Source organism: Myxocyprinus asiaticus, chromosome 21 (genome assembly GCF_019703515.2).
Source record: "Myxocyprinus asiaticus isolate MX2 ecotype Aquarium Trade chromosome 21, UBuf_Myxa_2, whole genome shotgun sequence".
NCBI classification, from domain to species: domain Eukaryota; kingdom Metazoa; phylum Chordata; class Actinopteri; order Cypriniformes; family Catostomidae; genus Myxocyprinus; species Myxocyprinus asiaticus.
The window spans coordinates 39,253,310-39,273,339 of record NC_059364.1 but is presented as its reverse complement, the minus strand read 5'-3'; the positions used below and the strand labels follow the sequence as shown (position 1 = coordinate 39,273,339).

Below are 20,030 nucleotides of genomic sequence, written 5' to 3'. Positions count from 1 at the left end.
AATGTAATGAATTGCTGTACGATTCACCTATAATGAGTTAAAATTTAAGGGCATATTACAGGTTCAGTATAAGTTAACACTTTACACTTTGTTGTATATTTTTGCTTCCGCCTGGAATTTTTTAAAACCCAAATTTAGAAGCTTAGTTTACACACATACCATAGACTAATTGCAAAATATTGATCTAATTTTACAGAAAAAAAAATTATTCATAAATAATATTGTGTGTTTTTACATTTCTATGTTTATCTATGTCCCTGCAATTGTTTTTAGTTCTTTCACAAGATGTCAGCAAGTACTAGGAAAGATTTGTTTTCCTCTATCACCTTCATCACAATATACAAATATAGTATGCAGGTGGCGCTCTAACACTGCTGAGCACTCACCATGTTCTCGTCTCATAGACATTCAGTCTATTTTGTGATCCCACGCACTTTCCCCACTGTTTCGTTGAATATCTCGGCCACTGAGTGGACTAGAAGCTTAATCTACGTGTCCTTGGAAGCTGACATTATAGATAGAACACATAGAACATACTTTTTCTGCTGGAGTGCATATTTTGGTTTGGACATCGGAGACAAAACATTGGATTATATACCCAAGCAAGCTCACAGACAAGTATATCTAGACTGAACTACTGCAATGCTCTTCTGGCAGGACTTTCTGCATGTTCAGTCAAACCTCTGAAATGTATCCAGAATGCATCAGTACATTGGTCTTCAATGAGCCCAAGTGAGCACACTTCATGGCTCTCTTCATCAAACTGCACTGGTTGCCAATGGTTGCTCACCTCGCATCAAATTTAAGGCATTGATGCTCACTTACAGAACAACCAGTGGCTCCGCACCCCCGTATCTACACTTGCTACTTCAAGTCTATGTGCCCGCTAGAAGCTTATGATCAGCGGGTAAGCGGCACCTCATGATGCCATCTCACCAAGGCATGAAATCACTTTCGGGGACTTTCACTTGAACTGTTTCTCACTGGTGGAACAACCTGCCAAACTCCACCCAACCAGCTGATTCTCTAACCACCTTAAAGAAATTTTTAAAGACGCGTTTCTTTCGCAAACACTTGACCCAATCCTACTAATGCAATAACTGTCTTCTTTCTTCTTAAATTTTTTTTTAAATCAATAAAAAACAAATCTATCTATTATTTTACCACTGTCTCACCTTCCTCTCTACTTGTGCTTCTCTGAGAAATGTGCAACTTTGTATTATTGCATTTATCTTTTAACTGCTTCCTTAGGATGAATCGCTTCTGTTGTATTCCTCATTTGTAAGTCGCTTTGGATAAAAGTGTCTGCTAAATGAATAAATGTAAATGTAAGAATAATTCCTGTGAATAGAGTTTGCCCCATGCAAAACAGTTTATTTTATAATATGTTATTTAAAAAATGAAAATTAATCCTCCTCACTCCTAGAACGTGTTCATTCAATAGCTTGACTTTTCTTAACTGTCTGTCTAACATGACCCATAATTACCTAATTTTGACATGCAGAGGAATATTCATTTACAGTGGATATCTGAATAAAGTGTTTACATGACCAGAAATTTGCATTAATGCAAGCATATGCCAGCTGTCTTTAGATTTCTAGGGTCATGGAAAGTGACACATAGAGTACATATTCAGAATATGATCACATTCAAATTAATATCGGAACATTCTTGTGCATGTAAACTTAGCAACTGTTACTTACTTTGGTATGGCCCTTGCTGACCCTAACAATCTCCTAACCCTCCTAAACCTAAATATTTTTGTAAATCTCATGCAATTTATTTTCAATTTCTTTCAAACAGCGCTTGGGTAAAGTTGGGACAATAACTAAGAACAGTGTCTACACACAGTGAGAGCAAAGCAACAAAATGCCATTAATCTGTGCTTAATACCATATTTTCATAAAAGGACAAAACATCCACACAGATGTGCAAGCGGGTGGCCTCAAATGCACTTTTAGTTGGACATCAGCTCTGGTCACCGTAGGACATTTCTCGCACCAGTTTGCCATTTGGCATTCACAGTTCTTTTGCTTGTGAGACATCATTCATACACATATTCACCATGTTTCTTCTTTAGGATTCACTAGCTGACATCAGTAAAGTAGCATGACTTTGCAAGTAACCAAAGCTACCTAAATTGAAAGATGGACTGTCACTCAAATATCACTAAATTGTATAAATTCTACACTGTAAAAAGAAATCCTGTTAAAAAACAGTAAACTACAGGCAGCTGTAGTCGCCAGAGTCATACTGTAAAAATATGGTGTTTTACTGTTGTTGAAATTAACAGCTAGATACTGTTTTTACAGCTATAGTGTACAACTGTAATTAAGCAGCATAAAGCTGTCTAATTACATACAAATTACTGTTGTTGAAATTAGCAGCTAAGTTCCCAGCATGCACATGAAGAAATTAAATTGATTTTTTACTATTTACTGATATAATTTGCCTTTATTTTTGTAGCAGTCTAAGTTACTTGTATTTTAATATTTAGCTTTTAAATTTTTTACATAAAAGTATGCTTGTTAATTGTCACCATTGTTGCGTTTTGTACGGCAGAGTTGATATCTGTGTGTGTCTCATCAACAACTGGTGTTACACTGTAAGTTTATCAAAAACATCAAACACTCAATTTACTGATATCATTTTGCCAAAATATCCTTTACTGTGTATCCTTTACCTTTTATATGCAATGCATCACTATTGCCACATACAATATAGTGTCATTTGAAAGGTAGGATCAGACTTTCAGTCTGACTTTAGATTTTGTTTTCCAAGTAGCACAGTGCAACAACTTGTGTTTTACTAAAACACAATTACACTGGCTGGAAGAACATAATATAATAATAAAGATGCCAAGGTGCCAGCTCAAGAGAACGTTAATCACCATAATGGTGACTTCAAACAAAACACAACTATTGATAACAAAACAACAACCCTAAAAAAAATTAAATAAAAAAAAAAAAAAAAAAATATATATATATATATATATATATATATATATATATATATATATATATATATATATATATATATATATATATATAAAAGACTTCTATTAAGTCTGAATAAAAATGTTTGTATGTGTTTTTTTCCCATTTCTTTAGCTCCAGTGCATTGCCCAAGCATACGTACTTAATTAAGCGCAAAGACTTATGGGTATTTCACCATTATAAACCACAATGCAGTGCTATACTGTTATTTTACTATGTACAGGGTTTTTTTTTTTTTTTTTCATAAAAATATACTGTTCAATCCTGGCAACATTATACATTTAACATGTACATTGCTTCAATGGTTGATTTATACTTTTTATTATTTTACTTCTCATTAGACAGACAAGTGAAGGCTGATGTGAGATGATAAAGAACAGAGGAGTTGGTCAGAAACATCAAGAACACTAACTATGTGCCACAAACTTGAATTTTCATGGGGGGCTTTAAAATATATGGTTCAAAATGTCACTAGCTGTCACCCAGATTATATGATGTTTTTTTAATGTTCATTTTCCCCTAATGCCTTGCAAACAACAGCTATTTACTGTAAAACTAGTCACTTCACAGTGAGCCTGCTCTTGATCTCTCAAAATGCAACATTTTTAACAGCAAACTATTGTATTTAACAATCACAGTAGATAGCTGTAGGAATTTGGCTGTAAATTTACAGAATTTATTTTACAGTGTAGAGTTTTAATATATGAAATAATAATAAATAAATAAAAAATAAAAAAATATTCTGTATTTTGATTCAACCAAATGGGGGCAAGACACATATGAATATAAATACATAGATACACCAGGTGTCATCACTTGCCATATGGTTAATTCTGCAAATAAAACCAGGGGCAGGTTAGGTTATTGTTATGCTTACGCATATTGCTTTATTAATAGTATGCTTCCTTGGTTTAGTTGAAATTAGACACGCAAAGTAGTTCATGTCTTACTGTAGGTCTGCTGTTAATATGCACAGTAAGTGTGCGAACATTATTATCAGCCCTATTGTTCAATGCAGATAAAGGACTGTACTTAGTAATTACTGCTTCAATTTAACAATGCATACTTAATTACCATCAAATGATACTGAAGATGCACAGGAATGATGAGCAAAAACCACACAAGTTGCTTCTGGAGAAAACATTTTTCCTAAAATATGAATGTGTGACATTCCAGCATAATCTTCATAACTACAGCAGAAATGCATATTGACTTGTGAAGGGGGCTTGAGTGAATCTCTGCAGGGATCGGCGCACAAAGCACCCACGGCATTACTGACGAAACGAAAAGCACTTTGTTGAACGCATCCACCCATTGTGCAAAAAAAGGTATTTTATTCAAAGCTTATGTTGGTGTGGTTCTTTTTTTATTAATCAGACCAGGTAAATCAGTCGAATCGAACACGAGTCATTGGTCTGAATCATGAACTGAATCAGTCAGACAACTCACTTCCTTACTGAATCACCTCGGATTGCTCACTCACTCAACTAAACCAATATTTATTATATTTGACTTAAAAATGCTAAATTAAAAGGCTAATTTGTAAGCAAGTGGAGCTTAAATTAGTCTAATTACTGACTAGTTGTTCATATGAAAATGTATAGGCAAATAAAAATATTTGCAACATTGTTGTAATAAATTGTATTGTAATTTAAAATGAAAAAACATACTGTAAATATTTTGGGAAAACTTTCGTGTTTTTGTAGCACTTTACAATAAAGTTCTATTTGTTAACATTAGTGAATGCATTAAGTATCATGAACTAACAATGAACAATATATTTTTGACAGCATTTATTAATGCTAGTTAATAGAAATACAATTGTTCATTGTTAGTTCATAGCAAATAGTGCATTAACTAATGTAAACATATCCTACTTTTGATTTTAAACATTTATTAGTATATGCTGACATTAACATCAACCAAAATGAATTAATGCTGTAGAAGTATTTTTCATTGTTAGTTCATGTTAACACTTTAAGCTCAGATGGGCTTATTCTTATGTACAATTATTATGTTTTATTTTTTTGGAGAGGCTTTTGAACACTAGGAGACATTTTCATACACTATGATAAATTATGTTTGTAATGCTATAACTTTTGATTGCTTTGTCGTATCAACACAAAAATTGTCTCAGTTTCAGGTGACATGACTGAGAACAAAACAAGCCACCTTATTCATACCCAGAGATATATAACGTTGAAACAGAAAACAAATTAAAAATAAATTAAATAAATAAATACATTTTTAAATACATACAAGTTTTTTTGTGATTTTCCAGCGGTTTCTTAGGCTGAGAGTCTCAGAAAATATTATAATCTATATCATTAAATCATTTGAAAAGTTTTCTTTACAATGATACCAAACACTTGAATCTCCTTGTTTTTTTATTTTTTATTTTATATTTATTTATTTATTTTTTACATATAAGCCTTTAATTTTGGGTATGCCACTGAAACAGGAAATCTTTAAAAACACCCTCAGAGCTTAATGGGTTAACTAATGATAATAAATAGAACATTATTGTAAAGTGTTTTTGTAATAAATCGTTTCAAGGTAAATATATATATATATATATATATATATATATATATAGTATATTGTAAATATGTTGGGGAAAAAAGTATTGGTTATTGTTTAGTATGTTGTTGTGCAGCTCCAATTTTTGGGGTCATGGTTGTGTGAAACGAAAAAATGTGATGAGATGTGCTATTAAGATGTTATAGATTAACATGTACAATTTTATCCAAATAAACAGAGGGGGATTTCAAATATAGAATTTATAACTCTTGCTTTGACAAAAAAAAAATAAAATAATAATAATAATAATAAAATATAATAAAATTACATGTCAATCACTGGGAAACTAAAGAAAATATAAAAATGCTGTAACCAGTGAAATAAAATCACAAACTTATACGACACACTTATAATCAGAGTATTAAACTGTGCAGGATCACTGAGGGGAGATGAAAAGCAAACAATAAACAACAAAAAGGATAATTTTAAGGTGTCAACATTCTTCATGTTGATATGCTGAACAGAGTCAGTGCAAAAACTGCCCAACAAAAAAAGAAATGAATCTGTTGCAAGAACTTTGCCATAAAAATGGAAATCTATTTGGAGAACTGGTAGATCCGATTAAGTAAAGTCATTTTTCAAAGAAAGCTGCAGCTTAGAGCAGCAGTAATTGGATTTAAAATCGTTAAGATATCTACTTCAGTGTAATTTATCTTTTTAGTCTGACAGATCTAAAACATTTAACTACCAAACATATTTAAAGATCAATATGTTTTGTAGTCAAGTCAAATGCTTTAGATGTCTGGTTAAATTTCAATACAATTACATCAGCAGACAGCACTAATCTTTTAAAAAATGAATCCACTTAAAAGAGAGAAAATATCTGGCCTTTCTCAAGACACATCAAGCCTGGTTCATTCACAGAGAACATCCCAGCGGTGGATGACTTTCATATTGCCCATCCATTAGTTTCTCGCCAAGTCCAGCGAGAAGATGAAAAGCCCCGTAGCGACACTGGATGCATAATACACGACCATTCAAACTGCATTACACTGTGCCTACAGCACACACACAATTCCTAATTTAAAACTGTAGCATTTGGATTGCTGTATAAAGAGCAATTTAAAAATATTTTCTTTTCAAGCATGCTTGAGTGTCTAGAGCATACAGAAAGAAAATTCAAATAGGGGACAATGGGTCTAGTTGTCACAGCATGAGGGAGTTGTCACTAGGGCTGTAAATGACTGCTAACTCAGTAACTCTACAATTTGAAATGTAATTACATAATTGTTTGTTTTTTCCTACCATATTTTTTTTTATGTTGGTTTCAAACAACTAGTTCAAAATTGTATCCTCCAAACTAAAATTTCAATATCATCATATTTTTGCTATAGCTGTTGAGTAAACAAGGGAACAACAAAACCACAATGAGATACATTTAGGTAAGATTTAACTCTACAATGAAGGTAGAGGTTTGGTTAAAACCAAAAGGTTGATTTGTGTGTGGGTTTATCATAGATGTTTCAAAAACAGTTTTATATATATATATATATATATATATATATATATATATATATATATATATATATATATATATATATATATATATGCATTTCTAGTCGGGGCAAGTTGCGACATGTGTTAGGCTATGTAAAGTTGTTGTATTTTATACATTTTATTAATTAAAATATCTGTTGGCCAAAACAATGCTTTGATATACACTCACTGAGCACTTGGAACACTATGGTCCTTATAAAGTGCTTGACGTGGTCTTCTGCTTTTGTAGCCCTTCCGGCTCAAGGTTTGACATGTTGTGCATTGTGAGATGCTATTCTGCTCTCTACAATTGTACAGAGTGGTTATCTGAGTTACCGTAGCCTTTCTGTCAGCTCTAACCAGTCTGGCCATTCTCTGTTGACCTCTCTCATCAACAAGGCATTTCCATCCACAGAACTGCCACTCACTGGATGTTGTTTTATTTTTGGCACCATTCTGAGTAAACTCTAGAGACTGTTGTGCGTGAAAATCCCAAGAGATCAGCAGTTACAGAAATACTCAAACCAGCCCATCTGGCACCAACAATCATGCCACGGTCCAAATCACTGAGATCACATTTTTTCCCCATTCTGATGGTTGATGTGAACATTAACTGAAGCTCCTAACCTGTATCTGCATGATTTTATGCACTGCACTGCTGCCACACGATTGGCTGATTAGATAATCGCATGAATAAATAGGTGTACAGGCCTTCTTAATACATTACAGAGAATCAAATACCAGAAAAAGTAAATTATTGTGTTTATCACTGAGAATCTGTCCATATTGCTCGTCACAACGATAGTTATTGCTAAAGACACCTGTAATGTAATAACTTTTTTTTTACTAACTTGTTTTCTTATTTAATTATTTTTTATAATATAGAAATATAACAATATAATATATTTATATCTTGCATTTGTAACGTTTTCATCCCCAGTTTTATCAAAGATCTTAGTCATGAAGTCTTGACTTGATATGGTCTGCCTACATTGTGTAACTGGAGTTTGTGTTCTATTGATTGCTGAGTAATTACTTAAAAGAACAGCATTAATTGAAGCCCCAAATTAGACAAAAGTTATAGAAATCATTTAAAAGCTCTGCAATCTTTACTCTTTCACCTCTGAAACCAAGTGGAAGTCTGTAAACCTGTGATGTGTTTTAAAGACCGTGAGCTACTAACTTTTTTTTTGCTGCAAAGCTCACAGTAAATTGCTTTCTCCATGAGTCACTCTTACACAAAACCCCCATGTAATTAACTTTTTAACTTGTTAACCTTTTTAACCACCTACGTTTAAGTGTAGCTTTGATATACATCCATACATGGTATTATTATATTAACAAAATTGAGCGCAATAAATCTGTTTAAAATGAACTCATTATTAGAATGTACTTAATAACCTAAAACCTACTTTGTAAAAAGTCCTTGTCTACAAGCACTTTTAAAAGTGAAGTGTGTAATTTCTGTGCCACTAGCAGCAAGCTGAATTGCAACAAAATCTGTTTGAGCTGCCTGACGGGGCATGACAAAACAACATTGGCTCAACAAATGGCGTGAGTTTGGGGTGGGACTACCTGTTTGTCCAAGCAAGGGGAGTGCTTGAAATTTTTTTGATAACAGTCATTTTTTGCAATTCTATTTGGCTTCATCTTTAACATCTTTTAACGCAGATAGATATATAGATATTTAATAGGCATACTGGACATAATCAAACCTATCACTATGCTTACACAAACAATAATTCTGAGTGTTTGTTCTGAGTGTTTTAATTAACACCTTTGATATTTATCTTTATTTTTATCTACAGCAATTATAGCAAATTTTAGCAAACGATTATAGAATACAAACTGTTGCCCTGAGTAGGAATTATACAAATTGATTGCACATTTTTTTACATCATGATAAAAACAGATTTGAAAACAATGTGAATATCTGTTTTTGTCATTGAAGGCTTAGTAAATGGATTTTAGAGAATTTATTTTGGTGTAGGCTTACATTTTAAGAGCAGGCTGAGAAAGATTTTCTATATTTTTCAGACAGAGAATTACAGAGCTGTGGGTGTTGAGTCGTGATGTGCTGTGAGAAAGAGAAAGAGCAAGACAGAGAAAAACAGAGAGTCAGACAGACAGAAAGAGAGAGAGAGAGAGAGAGAGAGAGAGAGAGAGAGAGGAGGGCATACATTTCCTCTAAAGTCAGTGTAAAGATGTTTTTGCATTGTGACATTGTTTTCATGACATATAAGCACCCATACATCCCCCCCCCCATTCTCATTACCATAATACCAACAACAACAACAAAAATCTATAACAATTTAGCATTTACATTGTTAATTATTTATACAGCATGGTACTATCTGTTGTACTGCCTTCAATATAGAATTTTTACTGTGATACAGTACTGAGCATCTAATGAGAATCACCATTGAGAATAATCAAATGAAAGGATGCATTATGACAATGAGAAATTGGGGGGTAACGTGCTTAATTGTTAATGCCACAATCCAAAACCATCTTAATGGTCCTAAACATTTAGCTTGGTCCTAAACCTTTTTTATTTTATTTTTTTTATTTTGTGGTGTGACCTGTGGCATGTTTTCATAAGATTCACCCACAGACTGGGAGAGATGAATCCACAAACACTCACTTTATGAATTACCAGATGGCTACAACACAATCATGTTCATAATTTTACTGTTCATAACATAATAATAATAATAATAATAATAATAATACATTTTTCACATTATGTCATAATTTTCTCAACTTCATGTTGTGCCAAACCAATATTACTTTTTTCTTCTGTGGAGCATGGAAAGGGATGTCAGGCAGAATGTTAGTCTCAGTCACCATTCACTTTTATTATATGGAAGAATAAAAGATGTAACAAAGTCATAGGGGTTTGGAACAACATGGTGGTGAGAAAATTATGACAGAATCTTCATTTCTGGGCAAATTAACTCAAATACATTGGGGAAATGTGTGAAATACTGCAATTATCATTTCTGTTTTGAGCAGTTCCCTTTTGAATGACCTCTCTCTCTCTCTCTCTCTCTCTCTCAGCATGGCTTCTGTAAGCAATCTCTCTCTCTTCTCAAGAGCATTGCAGTAAGCTATAAATACACTTGACACTGCAACATGCTATAGTCACCTTTATGAAACAATCTGGTATAACTGCATTGGGAATTCTCCATCCTCTCCACTCTCCATTTCTTTCCTTACTGCCCACATGAGATTGACAAATGTAAATGGATATTTGCCTGGATATTGTTTGTAATGCTCAATGTGTGATATAACGACTGGCTTTCCCCTTCAGTGTGGGCTGATGTTTACAGTAAGCTGCTAAAGTCTACTGTTTTGCCATGTGTCTACAGATCACCCTGTTCTAATCTGAGCCCATGTCTTTGTTTCCAAACATGAGGTAGCACAGTAATATCAGCTATAATCAGACACATATATGGTGAGAAAAAAAAAATGATAATGTGATATAATAATGTCTAATTCTGTATTCATTTTAATTAAAAACTTTGCATTCTCACAGGAACATTGCAAAAAAAAATTGTATACTGTATATATACTGTGTATATATACTGTATATATATATATATATATATATATATATATATATATATATATATATATATAATATAATTTTAATATACATTTTATATTATATATATATATATATATATATATATATATATATATATATATATATATATATTAGTATTATACTGGATGAGCTACGTTCGTAATGCAGATAAATACACATCTGTGACCACATATTGTACTGTACATTAATTGTACAGACTGACACTGTCACATCTGCACCCAGTTCTGCTCTCCACCACCACAGGTCCTCCTCACCCAAATATTGACTCTCACTCCACACCTGTTCCCTATTACGCTGATTACTCTCCCTGGCTATTTATACCCCACTCAATCTGTGTATCTTTGCGAAGTCTTGCCGATCTCACAGCAGTTGTCATTTCTGAACGTTTGTCACCAACCTGTATTCCAGTGTATTACCATTGCCTGTTTCCTTGGATTATTCTCTGTTGCCTGTCAATTTGGATTTGTTTGAACTGTGTATTGCCTGCTGTGGCAGCGGGGGCGTGGTCGAGCGTCCGTCCGGAGAGAGAGAAAGCGGTAAGTGCGCTTACACCTGAGCTAGATTATGTCTAACACCTGTCTCTAATTCCAGTGAGCATGGAGAGAGTGGCATATAAGCGGCCACGCCACCAGCAGAGAGGCAGAGAGAGTCTGGCATGAGAGTCTCACGGTGAAGCTACTGAGTTGTGACATTAAAGAGTTGTGATAAAGACTTTGTGATGATTAAGAGGCTGTGACTAGGAGCCTGTGATGCTAAAGAGTTTGTGAAACTGAAGAAGTTACTGTGCCAGTTGTGACTGTGTTACCCCGAAGTTTGTGATTAAAAGCTCACCTGAGACCTGAAACATCCTGTCCCAGTGTCCTCCTTCCCTCATCCTGTGTGTCTTCCCTTACACTGGTGCCGAACCCCGGGAACAATCGAGCTGGAGGAAGTACGCCCCATGGAGTCCCCCCCGTTTGGGAGAAATCCTCAAGTCCCTCGCCGGTCTTCACCAATCCCACCAACAATCCATGCTTGAGCTGAGACAAGATCAGGATTGTCATTTCTTTGAGATTCTATGAGCTCAAGCAGAGGACCGGCATGAGATCCGGAGCCTCCTCAGCCAGGAGAGAGCCCCGGCCACAACCCCGGACACCACATCCTCCATGCCCCCGCCCATGCTCCAGAAGATGGGGGCGGCGGATGATCCAGAGGTGTTCATAGACCTCTTTGTGTGTACTGCCGAGATCTGGGGCTGGCCGCATGGCCAGTGGGTGGCCAGGTTCATCCCGGGGAAGCCCAACTCGCAGCTCAACAACTGCCGGCAGCTAGTCTACTCTCTTACGAGGACCTGAAGAAGTCCATCCTGCAGCGGGTTGGCCGAAGTCCAGAGCAGAATCGCCAGCTCTTCTGTGGCATGAAGTTGGAAAGGACCGGCCGCCCGTTCGCCTTCATCCAATGGTTCCGAGACGCCTGCCAGAGATGGTGATGTCGAGGGAGTGATCGATCAGGTGGTACTGGAGCAGCTAGTCCATTGGCTACCACGAGGAATGGCGGAATGGGTCCAGTGCCACCGCCCGGCGTCGCTGGAGGAGGCTGTCCAATTGGCGGAGGACCATATGGCGGCATACCCAGGGGCAGAAGAGCCCTCCTACTTTCTCTCCCCTTCCCCTATGTCTTTTCCCTCCCCTCTTCCCTCTCACTCTGCTCTCTCCCCAGAGCCCGTTCCTGCCCCGTGGAGGCGAGGAGCCCCGCCACCGAGGGCAGTTCCCCGTGCGCGGGGGTGGGTTCCCCTCCAGCATCTATGGTGCCCCACTGCTCTCCCCATCAGGTAGAAGCGCCCGCCGACACAGGTGTGGGGGTAGCGCCTGGGCCAGCCTGCAGGAGCTGCGGAGATCCGGGACACTTCCGGGATCAGTGCCCTGTGATGGAGCTGGGGATGGTGGTCCAGATCCCCAACACTCTGCAGGCTGCCCCCGACCGGGCCGGAGCATACCGGATACCGGTAAGTGTCAAGGGGAGTACTCATCAGGCATTGGTGGACACGGGTTGTAATCAAACCACTATCCACCAATGCCTGGTTCATCACGGGGCTTTGGGTACATTTAAAATGGTGAGGGTCAAGTGTGTGCATGGGGATATTCACAACTACCCCGTGGTGACCCTCGTGATAAAATTCCGGGGAACAAAGCATAGAGTGGAGGCCACGGTTAGTTCCCGCCTCACCCATCCTCTGATTATGGGGACTAATTGGCATGAATTCAGAAATGTATGAAAGGGTATATGTGCGGTTGGGTCCTGCACAAAAGCGACAAGATGTGAAATGTGCGATGCTCTGGCAGGGGAGGCGGAGCTGGGGCTGTCTTCATCAGGTCCACGTCAGGATGATGTGAGGGGGGAGAGGCTGCAGCCCCTCCCATCCTCAGGGGATTTCCCGAAGGGGATTTCCCTTTGGAGCATTCGTGAGACGAGACCCTCCACCAAGTGAGAGTGATGGATGGTCAACAACTGCAGCCGAATGTCGCACTTTCATATCCCTATTTTGCAATTATAAACAAGCGGTTGTATAGAGTGACGCAGGACGCTCAAACAAAGGAAGATACAACCCAGCTCTTAATACCACGGAGCCGTCGGGAAATGGTGTTCCAGGCGGCTCATTATTATCACATGACGGGTCATCTAGGGGAAAGAAAAACACTGAACTGACTAATAGCCTGTTTTTATTGGCCGGGCATTGGCGGCGATGTTCGCACGTGGTGTGCGGCTTGCCGTGAATGCCAGCTAGTGAACCCACCAGCCACCCCAAAAGCGCCATTGCGCCCCCTTCCACTGATCAAGGTCCCCTTCGAGAGAATTGGCATGGACCTCGTCGGGCCATTAGAGCAGTCAGCACGTGGACATCACTTTGTATTGGTCCTGGTGGACTATGCAACGCGATATCCGGAAGCAGTGCCTCTGCGAGGCATCTCAGCACGTAATGTTGTGGAGGCACTCTTCAAAATAATCTCCGGGGTGGGGATTCTGAAAGAAATCCTCACCGATCAGGGCACAACCTTTATGTCACGGACACTACGCGAGCTTTACGAATTATTGGACATTAAGTCAATTAGACTCTTTGAGGTCACACGACGAGTGGGGGAACTCGATTATGAGGTAAAGTGAACCGATAGAGGGGCGCACATCAAATTTATCACCTTAACCTCCTGAAATTGTGGAGGGAGGCGGCCCCTGTGACGTTGACTATGGTAGTTCCAGAGAGGGCGAAGCTCGGGCCGGAGGTAAATACAAAACACAATTGCGTTACCCTGGTCAATTGCAGAGACCACCTCTCACCGTACCAACTAGCATAGGTTGCCAAACTACAACTAGAATTCACAGATGTGTTTTCCCCTCTACCGGGTCACACGAACCTCATCCAGCACCACATCGAGACCGAGCCGGGGGATGGTGGTACATAGCCGTCCCTACTGGTTGCCCAAACATAAAAAAAATTGTCCTGGAAGAATTGGATGCAATGCTCGAAATGGGAGTAATAGAGGAATCCCACAGCGACTTGTCCAGCCCGGTTGTGCTGGCTCCTACGAGTGACGGGTCTGTACAGTTCTGTGTGGATTATAGAAAAGTCAACGCGGTGTCTAAATTTGATGCCTACTCAATGCCTCATATTGATGAGTTGCTTAATCGGTTAGGTACTGCTCGATTTTACTCGACACTGGATTTGACAAAGGGTTATTGTCAGAACCCCTTGACACCAATTTCCCATGAAAAAATGGCCTTCTCCATACTGTTCGGATTACACCAATTTGTAAACACTTCCGTTCGGTTTGTTTGGGGCTCCGGCCACATTTCAGCGCCTCATGGACCAAATCCTCAGACTGCATTCAGCTTGGCAGCGGCACATGCAGCATCTGAGGGCGGTTCTGAGGGCGCTGCGGCAGGCGGGGCTCACAGAAAATCCTAAGAAGTGCGCGATTGGGTGGGTGGAGGTACGGTATCTGGGGTTCCACTTGGGCCACGGGCAGGTGCGTCCCCAAATTGACAAGATGGCGGCGATTGTGTCCTGCCTGAGGCCCAAGATCAAAAAGGGGGTGAGACAGTTCCTGGGGCTGGCTGGCTATTATAGGAGATTTGTGCCTAACTATTTGGACGTCACCAGCCCACTGACTGATCTCACTAAAAAGGGAGCTCCAGACCCGGTCCAGTGGACGGAGCAGTGCCAACAGGCATTTACGCAGGTTAAAGCCACACTTTGCAGGGGGCTACTTTTACATGCACCTAATTTCTTTCTCCCTTTTGTATTGCAGACGGACGCTTCAGACAGGGGGCTGGGGGCCGTGCTCTTGCAGGTGGTGGAGGAGGAGGAGCGCCCGGTGCTATACATCAGCCGCAAGCTCTCCTTGAGGGAAACAAAGTACAGCACCATGGAAAAGGAGTGCCTGGCCATCAAGTGGGCGGTCCTCACTCTCCGTTACTACCTGCTGGGGCAGGCCTTCACCCTCTGCTCAGATCACGCCCCACTCCAATGGTTCCACCACAAGAAGGATACCAATGCATGGATCACCCAGTGGTATCTGGCTCTCCAGCCCTTTAAATTCAAGGTGGTTCACAGACCGGGGGTGCAGATGGCTGTCACCAACTTCCTTTCCAGAAATGGGGGGAGTGGTAGGCAGGCCGGATGGTCCCCGGCCTGAGTCAGGCGGTGGGGATATGTGGCAGTGGGGGCGTGGTCGAGCATCCGTCCGGAGAGAGAGAAAGTGGTAAGAGTGCTTACACCTGAGCTAGATTTTGTCTAACACCTGTCTCTAATTCCAGTGAGCATGGGGAGAGCGGCATATAAGTGGCCACGCCACCAGCAGAGAGGCAGAGAGAGTCTGGCACGAGAGTCTCATGGTGAAGCTACTGAGTTGTGACGTTAAAGAGTTGTGATAAAGACTTTGTGATTATTAAGAGGCTGTGACTAGGAGCCTGTGACGCTAAAGAGTTTGTGAAGCTGAAGACGTTACTGTGTCAGTTGTGACTGTTTTACCTGAAGTTTGTGATTAAAAGCTCACCTGAGACCTGAAACATCCTGCCCCAGTGTCCTCCTTCCCTCATCCTATGTGTCTTCCCTTACACCTGCTTACCTGGTTATGACCCTTGCCTGACTCGACTACTCTTCTTATTAAAACTCTGCTAATGGATCTTACCTCTGTGTCTAAGCCTGATTCATCATAGTCACAATAGTACATTGCTAGACAACTGTAAATACCCTACAGTTAGACTAATTAAACTATATTGCTTGAAATAATTGTTTATTCCATTTATTTTTTATTAATAAATGCAATTATTTTAAAGGAATTTCATAAAATATCAATATATTGATTACTGATAGGCACCTTATGTTATCGATTCATTTTTGAGGCATCGCTATATTAACAACCGCTAACATTTAAATTAGAAGCCTTACAAAATATATATACAGTATATACATAAATCATTGTGCTTTCAATTCATTGCCAGTTGCATTCCATTCAATGAAGTCTGACGTAATAGCTTTGGGAGACCACAAGGGGGGCGACATAACATTTATTGAAGGCGGTCGCAGCATATCACGCACACATTAAGAGCTGAGGCAGTCCAGAGTTAAAAAGGTTTTTGTAATACTTCTAGAATGAACAAAGTGATGTTGATGAGTTTGCAGGTTAGTGTTTGAAATTGGTGTAACTGTGCAAACTGAACAATTAGAAATGACGACATTTTTTTATGCAATTTCTCTGTATGTAGCCTTGAATAGACCCGCTTTAACCCTGCTGCTCACACTTTACCAAAGTTGTGTTGAGAAATACATTTGAAAAGACAAAGACTATTGTACAACAAGCAGCCCTATTTATATCTAAAAAATCCTGATATATATTGATAATCTTCGGGAACATTTTCTGATTAGCGATACGTGAAAACGGCATTGATCCCAAGTCTACTATTTAATGAACATTTTTTATTGATTTTTTTTATTTTTTATCATATTGCGGTAACCTCTTGATAAACACTAGCCACTTGATCCCAGGTACAGTTTTACAGTTATTTAACCACAGGGGTTTTAGGTGCTCTGTTTCACGTGATATCCAAGAACACCTTTTAGGTATGTTGGACATTCATGTCATGTCTAAGAACACCAGTGTAAAACACCAGTGCACAGCCTCTCGTGGCTGGTTGTTTCATCCAGAGATTAAGGCGTTTTAGTTAGTAGTGGAGACATTCTCACCTCGTGAGACAGGTAGAAAGCTGCAATGCCAAGGGGCCAGAAACAGCAGAGCATGGAGAACACGCTGAGGCCCAGATGGTCCCTCGGGGGCATCATGAGGAAATTGTCCTCACTCTCTGAGTCACTTGAGTACTCACTCTGCAGAAAACACACAAAACACTCAATGAATCACATGACATTGAACTCTCTCTTTCACATCTCTTTTTAGGGAAAAAGAACAAGCAATTTATTGCAGTTAACATGAGTAATAATGGTCACGCTAAAATTACAAGGAGGTCTTCTCTGGTGTTATTATAGTTGTCAGAAACACATCACATTACATTAAAATAGATCGCGACTGCCGTTTCATGTTGATATCAATACATTCAGAACTGCTAAAAAAATTACTAGTACATATGCATCAGATGGACACCTTTGCTGCATCTCACTGGTTTTCAACATCATAAACACCATGTTTTTAGGATACCATGGCAAGTTAAAAGTAGTTGAAACATTGATAATTGTGTATCCAGATCCCTGCATTCTGCAACTACTTTTATTTAGCAATTGATATACCTGGAGTCTAGTTGTGATTCATCCAGCTGTCAAGAATGGGTCTTGTGACCGGTGTTGTGCCCATTTCTGACTCCCTAGTATCCTTATGTTCAGTGGTAGGTGTAGGAGTGGGCTTTAGGGATAGGGACCAATAGCCGGTTTTCCGCCATCGGGCCAGTGCGAGCCAGGGATAATCAACTGGTCAGCCGGGGCCAATAGCCTCTGAGTCAGACCTTGAGCCACGAGACCAAAATCGATCTGTGTTCCCACCATCAGGCCAATAGCCCGCAGCATTGCAAGTATGTATAGCTACGGGCTGGAGACTTCCGAATGGGGTGGAATCTTCAAAAGAGTGTGGGGTTGCTCCAGAAGGAGACAGGGTTACTCCAAAACAGAGCTGCGCCAACACCAAAAGGAAGCGTCACTTCAACTCACGGTTAGGGTTAGGGAAAGGGTTAGGTTAGGGGCTCCCTATATCTTTACTGGCAGTTTGGAGCTCCCACTCCTTTTTGGAGCTCTGTCTGCAGCTATATCCTTCTCCAGCATTGCCCTGAAACCCACCCTTTATTTGCAGTCCTGGTTCCAACATCACAAAACTCACCCATTTCACAAGCAAGACGGAAGCTCATGCTGTGGTATTATATTATATAGTGTGGTGAACAGAGCGGGGCAAGCAACATCTGGGCAGAGCGAGGCCAGGAAGACAAGTGGTGAATGAGTTCCACCTGTGTGCCACACCGGTCTCGCATTCCAGGGAGGGGCAGAGGGAGTTTTAAAGGAGAGGAGACAGCGGCAGACGAGGGAGAGAGACACACAGAGCTGTGTGTGTTCAGCGTGTCTGCGGGGAAGCAGCATGTGAAGTTGTTTTATGTTATGTTTAAGAAATAAATGTCTACGTGTTTGTCAAGCCGGTCCCAGCTTCCTCCTTCCCATGCATTCCTTGAACTTCGTTGCACTCCTCCACCACCCGATCCATCCGGACTAGCTTACCCCCCCCATCTCTGGAGGGGAGACGCTGCCCTTACTGCTGTTCCACCAACCGATGGTCCTACCCGCCTCTTGAGAATCTAAGAGAGATGAGGGGAGGGAGGGGGAGAGAGAAAGAGCAAGTGGGAGAGACAGAGAGTGAGAGAGGAGAGAGAGAGAAAAGAAACGCTCTTCTTTGGCTCCTGTAGGCACGCTGCCCACCCAGTCCTCAGCTGCTCCTCAGCACCCTGGCAGATGACAGTGGTTCTTCTGCCTCCCAGCGGACAGCATCAAGTCCTCCATCCCCTGCCAGAAGGCAATGGCTCCTCCGATTCGTTGTGGACTGCAGTGGTTCCTCCGGCTCCTGGCGGACGGCAGCAACTCTTCCGTCCCCTGGTGGACGGCAACGGCTCCTCTTTCTCCTGGTGGACAGCAGTGGTGAGTTCTCCCGGACAGCGTGCCCTTCCTCCTTTCCCGGGTTTCGGCACCAGTGTAACAGTTTGGGAAAGGAGGATGCGGGAACAGGAATAACTAACAACAAAACTTTAATCAAACAGAACATCAAACTGAAAACACAGCAACATAGCAACATAATCACACACACAAAGTGTGTCTTTCTCTCTCCCTGGCGTCCCTCTCTCTGGCGTCCCCTGCTCTTCCATTACCTCCCTCCTGCTGATTAGGCAACTCAGCGCCGGACGTGTATCCTTATGGCCTGGCCACGCCCTCCTCCTCGTCACATATAGTTATCTAGAATATTGAGTTTATATCATATGTAAACATTAGCTAGCTAGCAGGATAAGTTAACATTGACAAATCACAGACTTTAACTGCCCTGGTGTCCCGATTGGTCTCTCCACTAACAGCAGGATTATGTCCCAACACACCGTCTATGATCTCGAACCATGGAAAGTTCTTTCTTTGGGCACTGCTTTGACCATTGTGTGATTTAACAGATTTGTACTGTGTCCCCAATTTTTTTTCCTATACCTGTACTATTATGCGCTAGATACACAACTTGGAATGTTCGGCAACAATATACTTAATCACATCTTCGTTTCGGCAAATGCCGTCGATCTGACGTTGCACATTATCAGCAGCCCAAATATTCAGAAGAGCCCTTATTTAGTCTACTGACCAGTACTGACGATTCTTCATTCTCCGTTGATCTACTTAGGTAAGTTGGTAGCTAGATATGAAAAACTGTTAAATGAGTATCTTGGTGCTGACCCTATGACCCTATTTCAGCTAAACTCCACCTTTGACATTGACCCCGCCTCAATCCCCAGTTGGCCTTTTTTGGCCCAAGGGTAATTGGTGGAGGGCCGTTGACCCCGAGGAAGAGAAGGATTAGCTGTAGGCAGAGCTCGAAACCTCCAGCAAAGATATAGGGAGCCCCAAACCGAACCCCTTTTGGAGTAACCCCACCCCTTCTGGAGTAACCCCTCCCTCTTTTGAAGATTCCGCCCCCATTTGGAGGTCTCCAGCCTGCAGCTATACCTAGTTGCCGAGGAAGCCCCGAGGAGGCACGATTGAGCCCCAGAAGTGACAGTGGGAACACAACTGGCCCTGGCACACACTAGCATGCACCTCATTTGGCCCGATAGTGGAAATGCAGCTCATGACTCCCTACTATGGTTAGGGTTAG

General features: G+C 40.4%; 2 protein-coding genes across 4 annotated transcripts in view; both read right to left on the bottom strand.

Moving 5' to 3' along the window:
- The window catches only part of LOC127412406 (prosaposin-like), a 245,168-nt gene that overhangs the window by 149,222 nt on the left and 75,916 nt on the right, over window positions 1–20,030 (bottom strand). The window lies entirely within an intron of this gene.
- Window positions 1–20,030, bottom strand: part of LOC127412411 (synapse differentiation-inducing gene protein 1-like) — a 55,001-nt gene that overhangs the window by 22,734 nt on the left and 12,237 nt on the right. For all 3 annotated transcript variants that reach the window (XM_051648741.1, XM_051648742.1, XM_051648740.1), the window contains one exon: window positions 16,883–17,020. In XM_051648741.1, coding sequence (XP_051504701.1) covers window positions 16,883–17,020 — 138 coding nt within the window. The remainder of the gene's footprint in view (window positions 1–16,882; window positions 17,021–20,030) is intronic.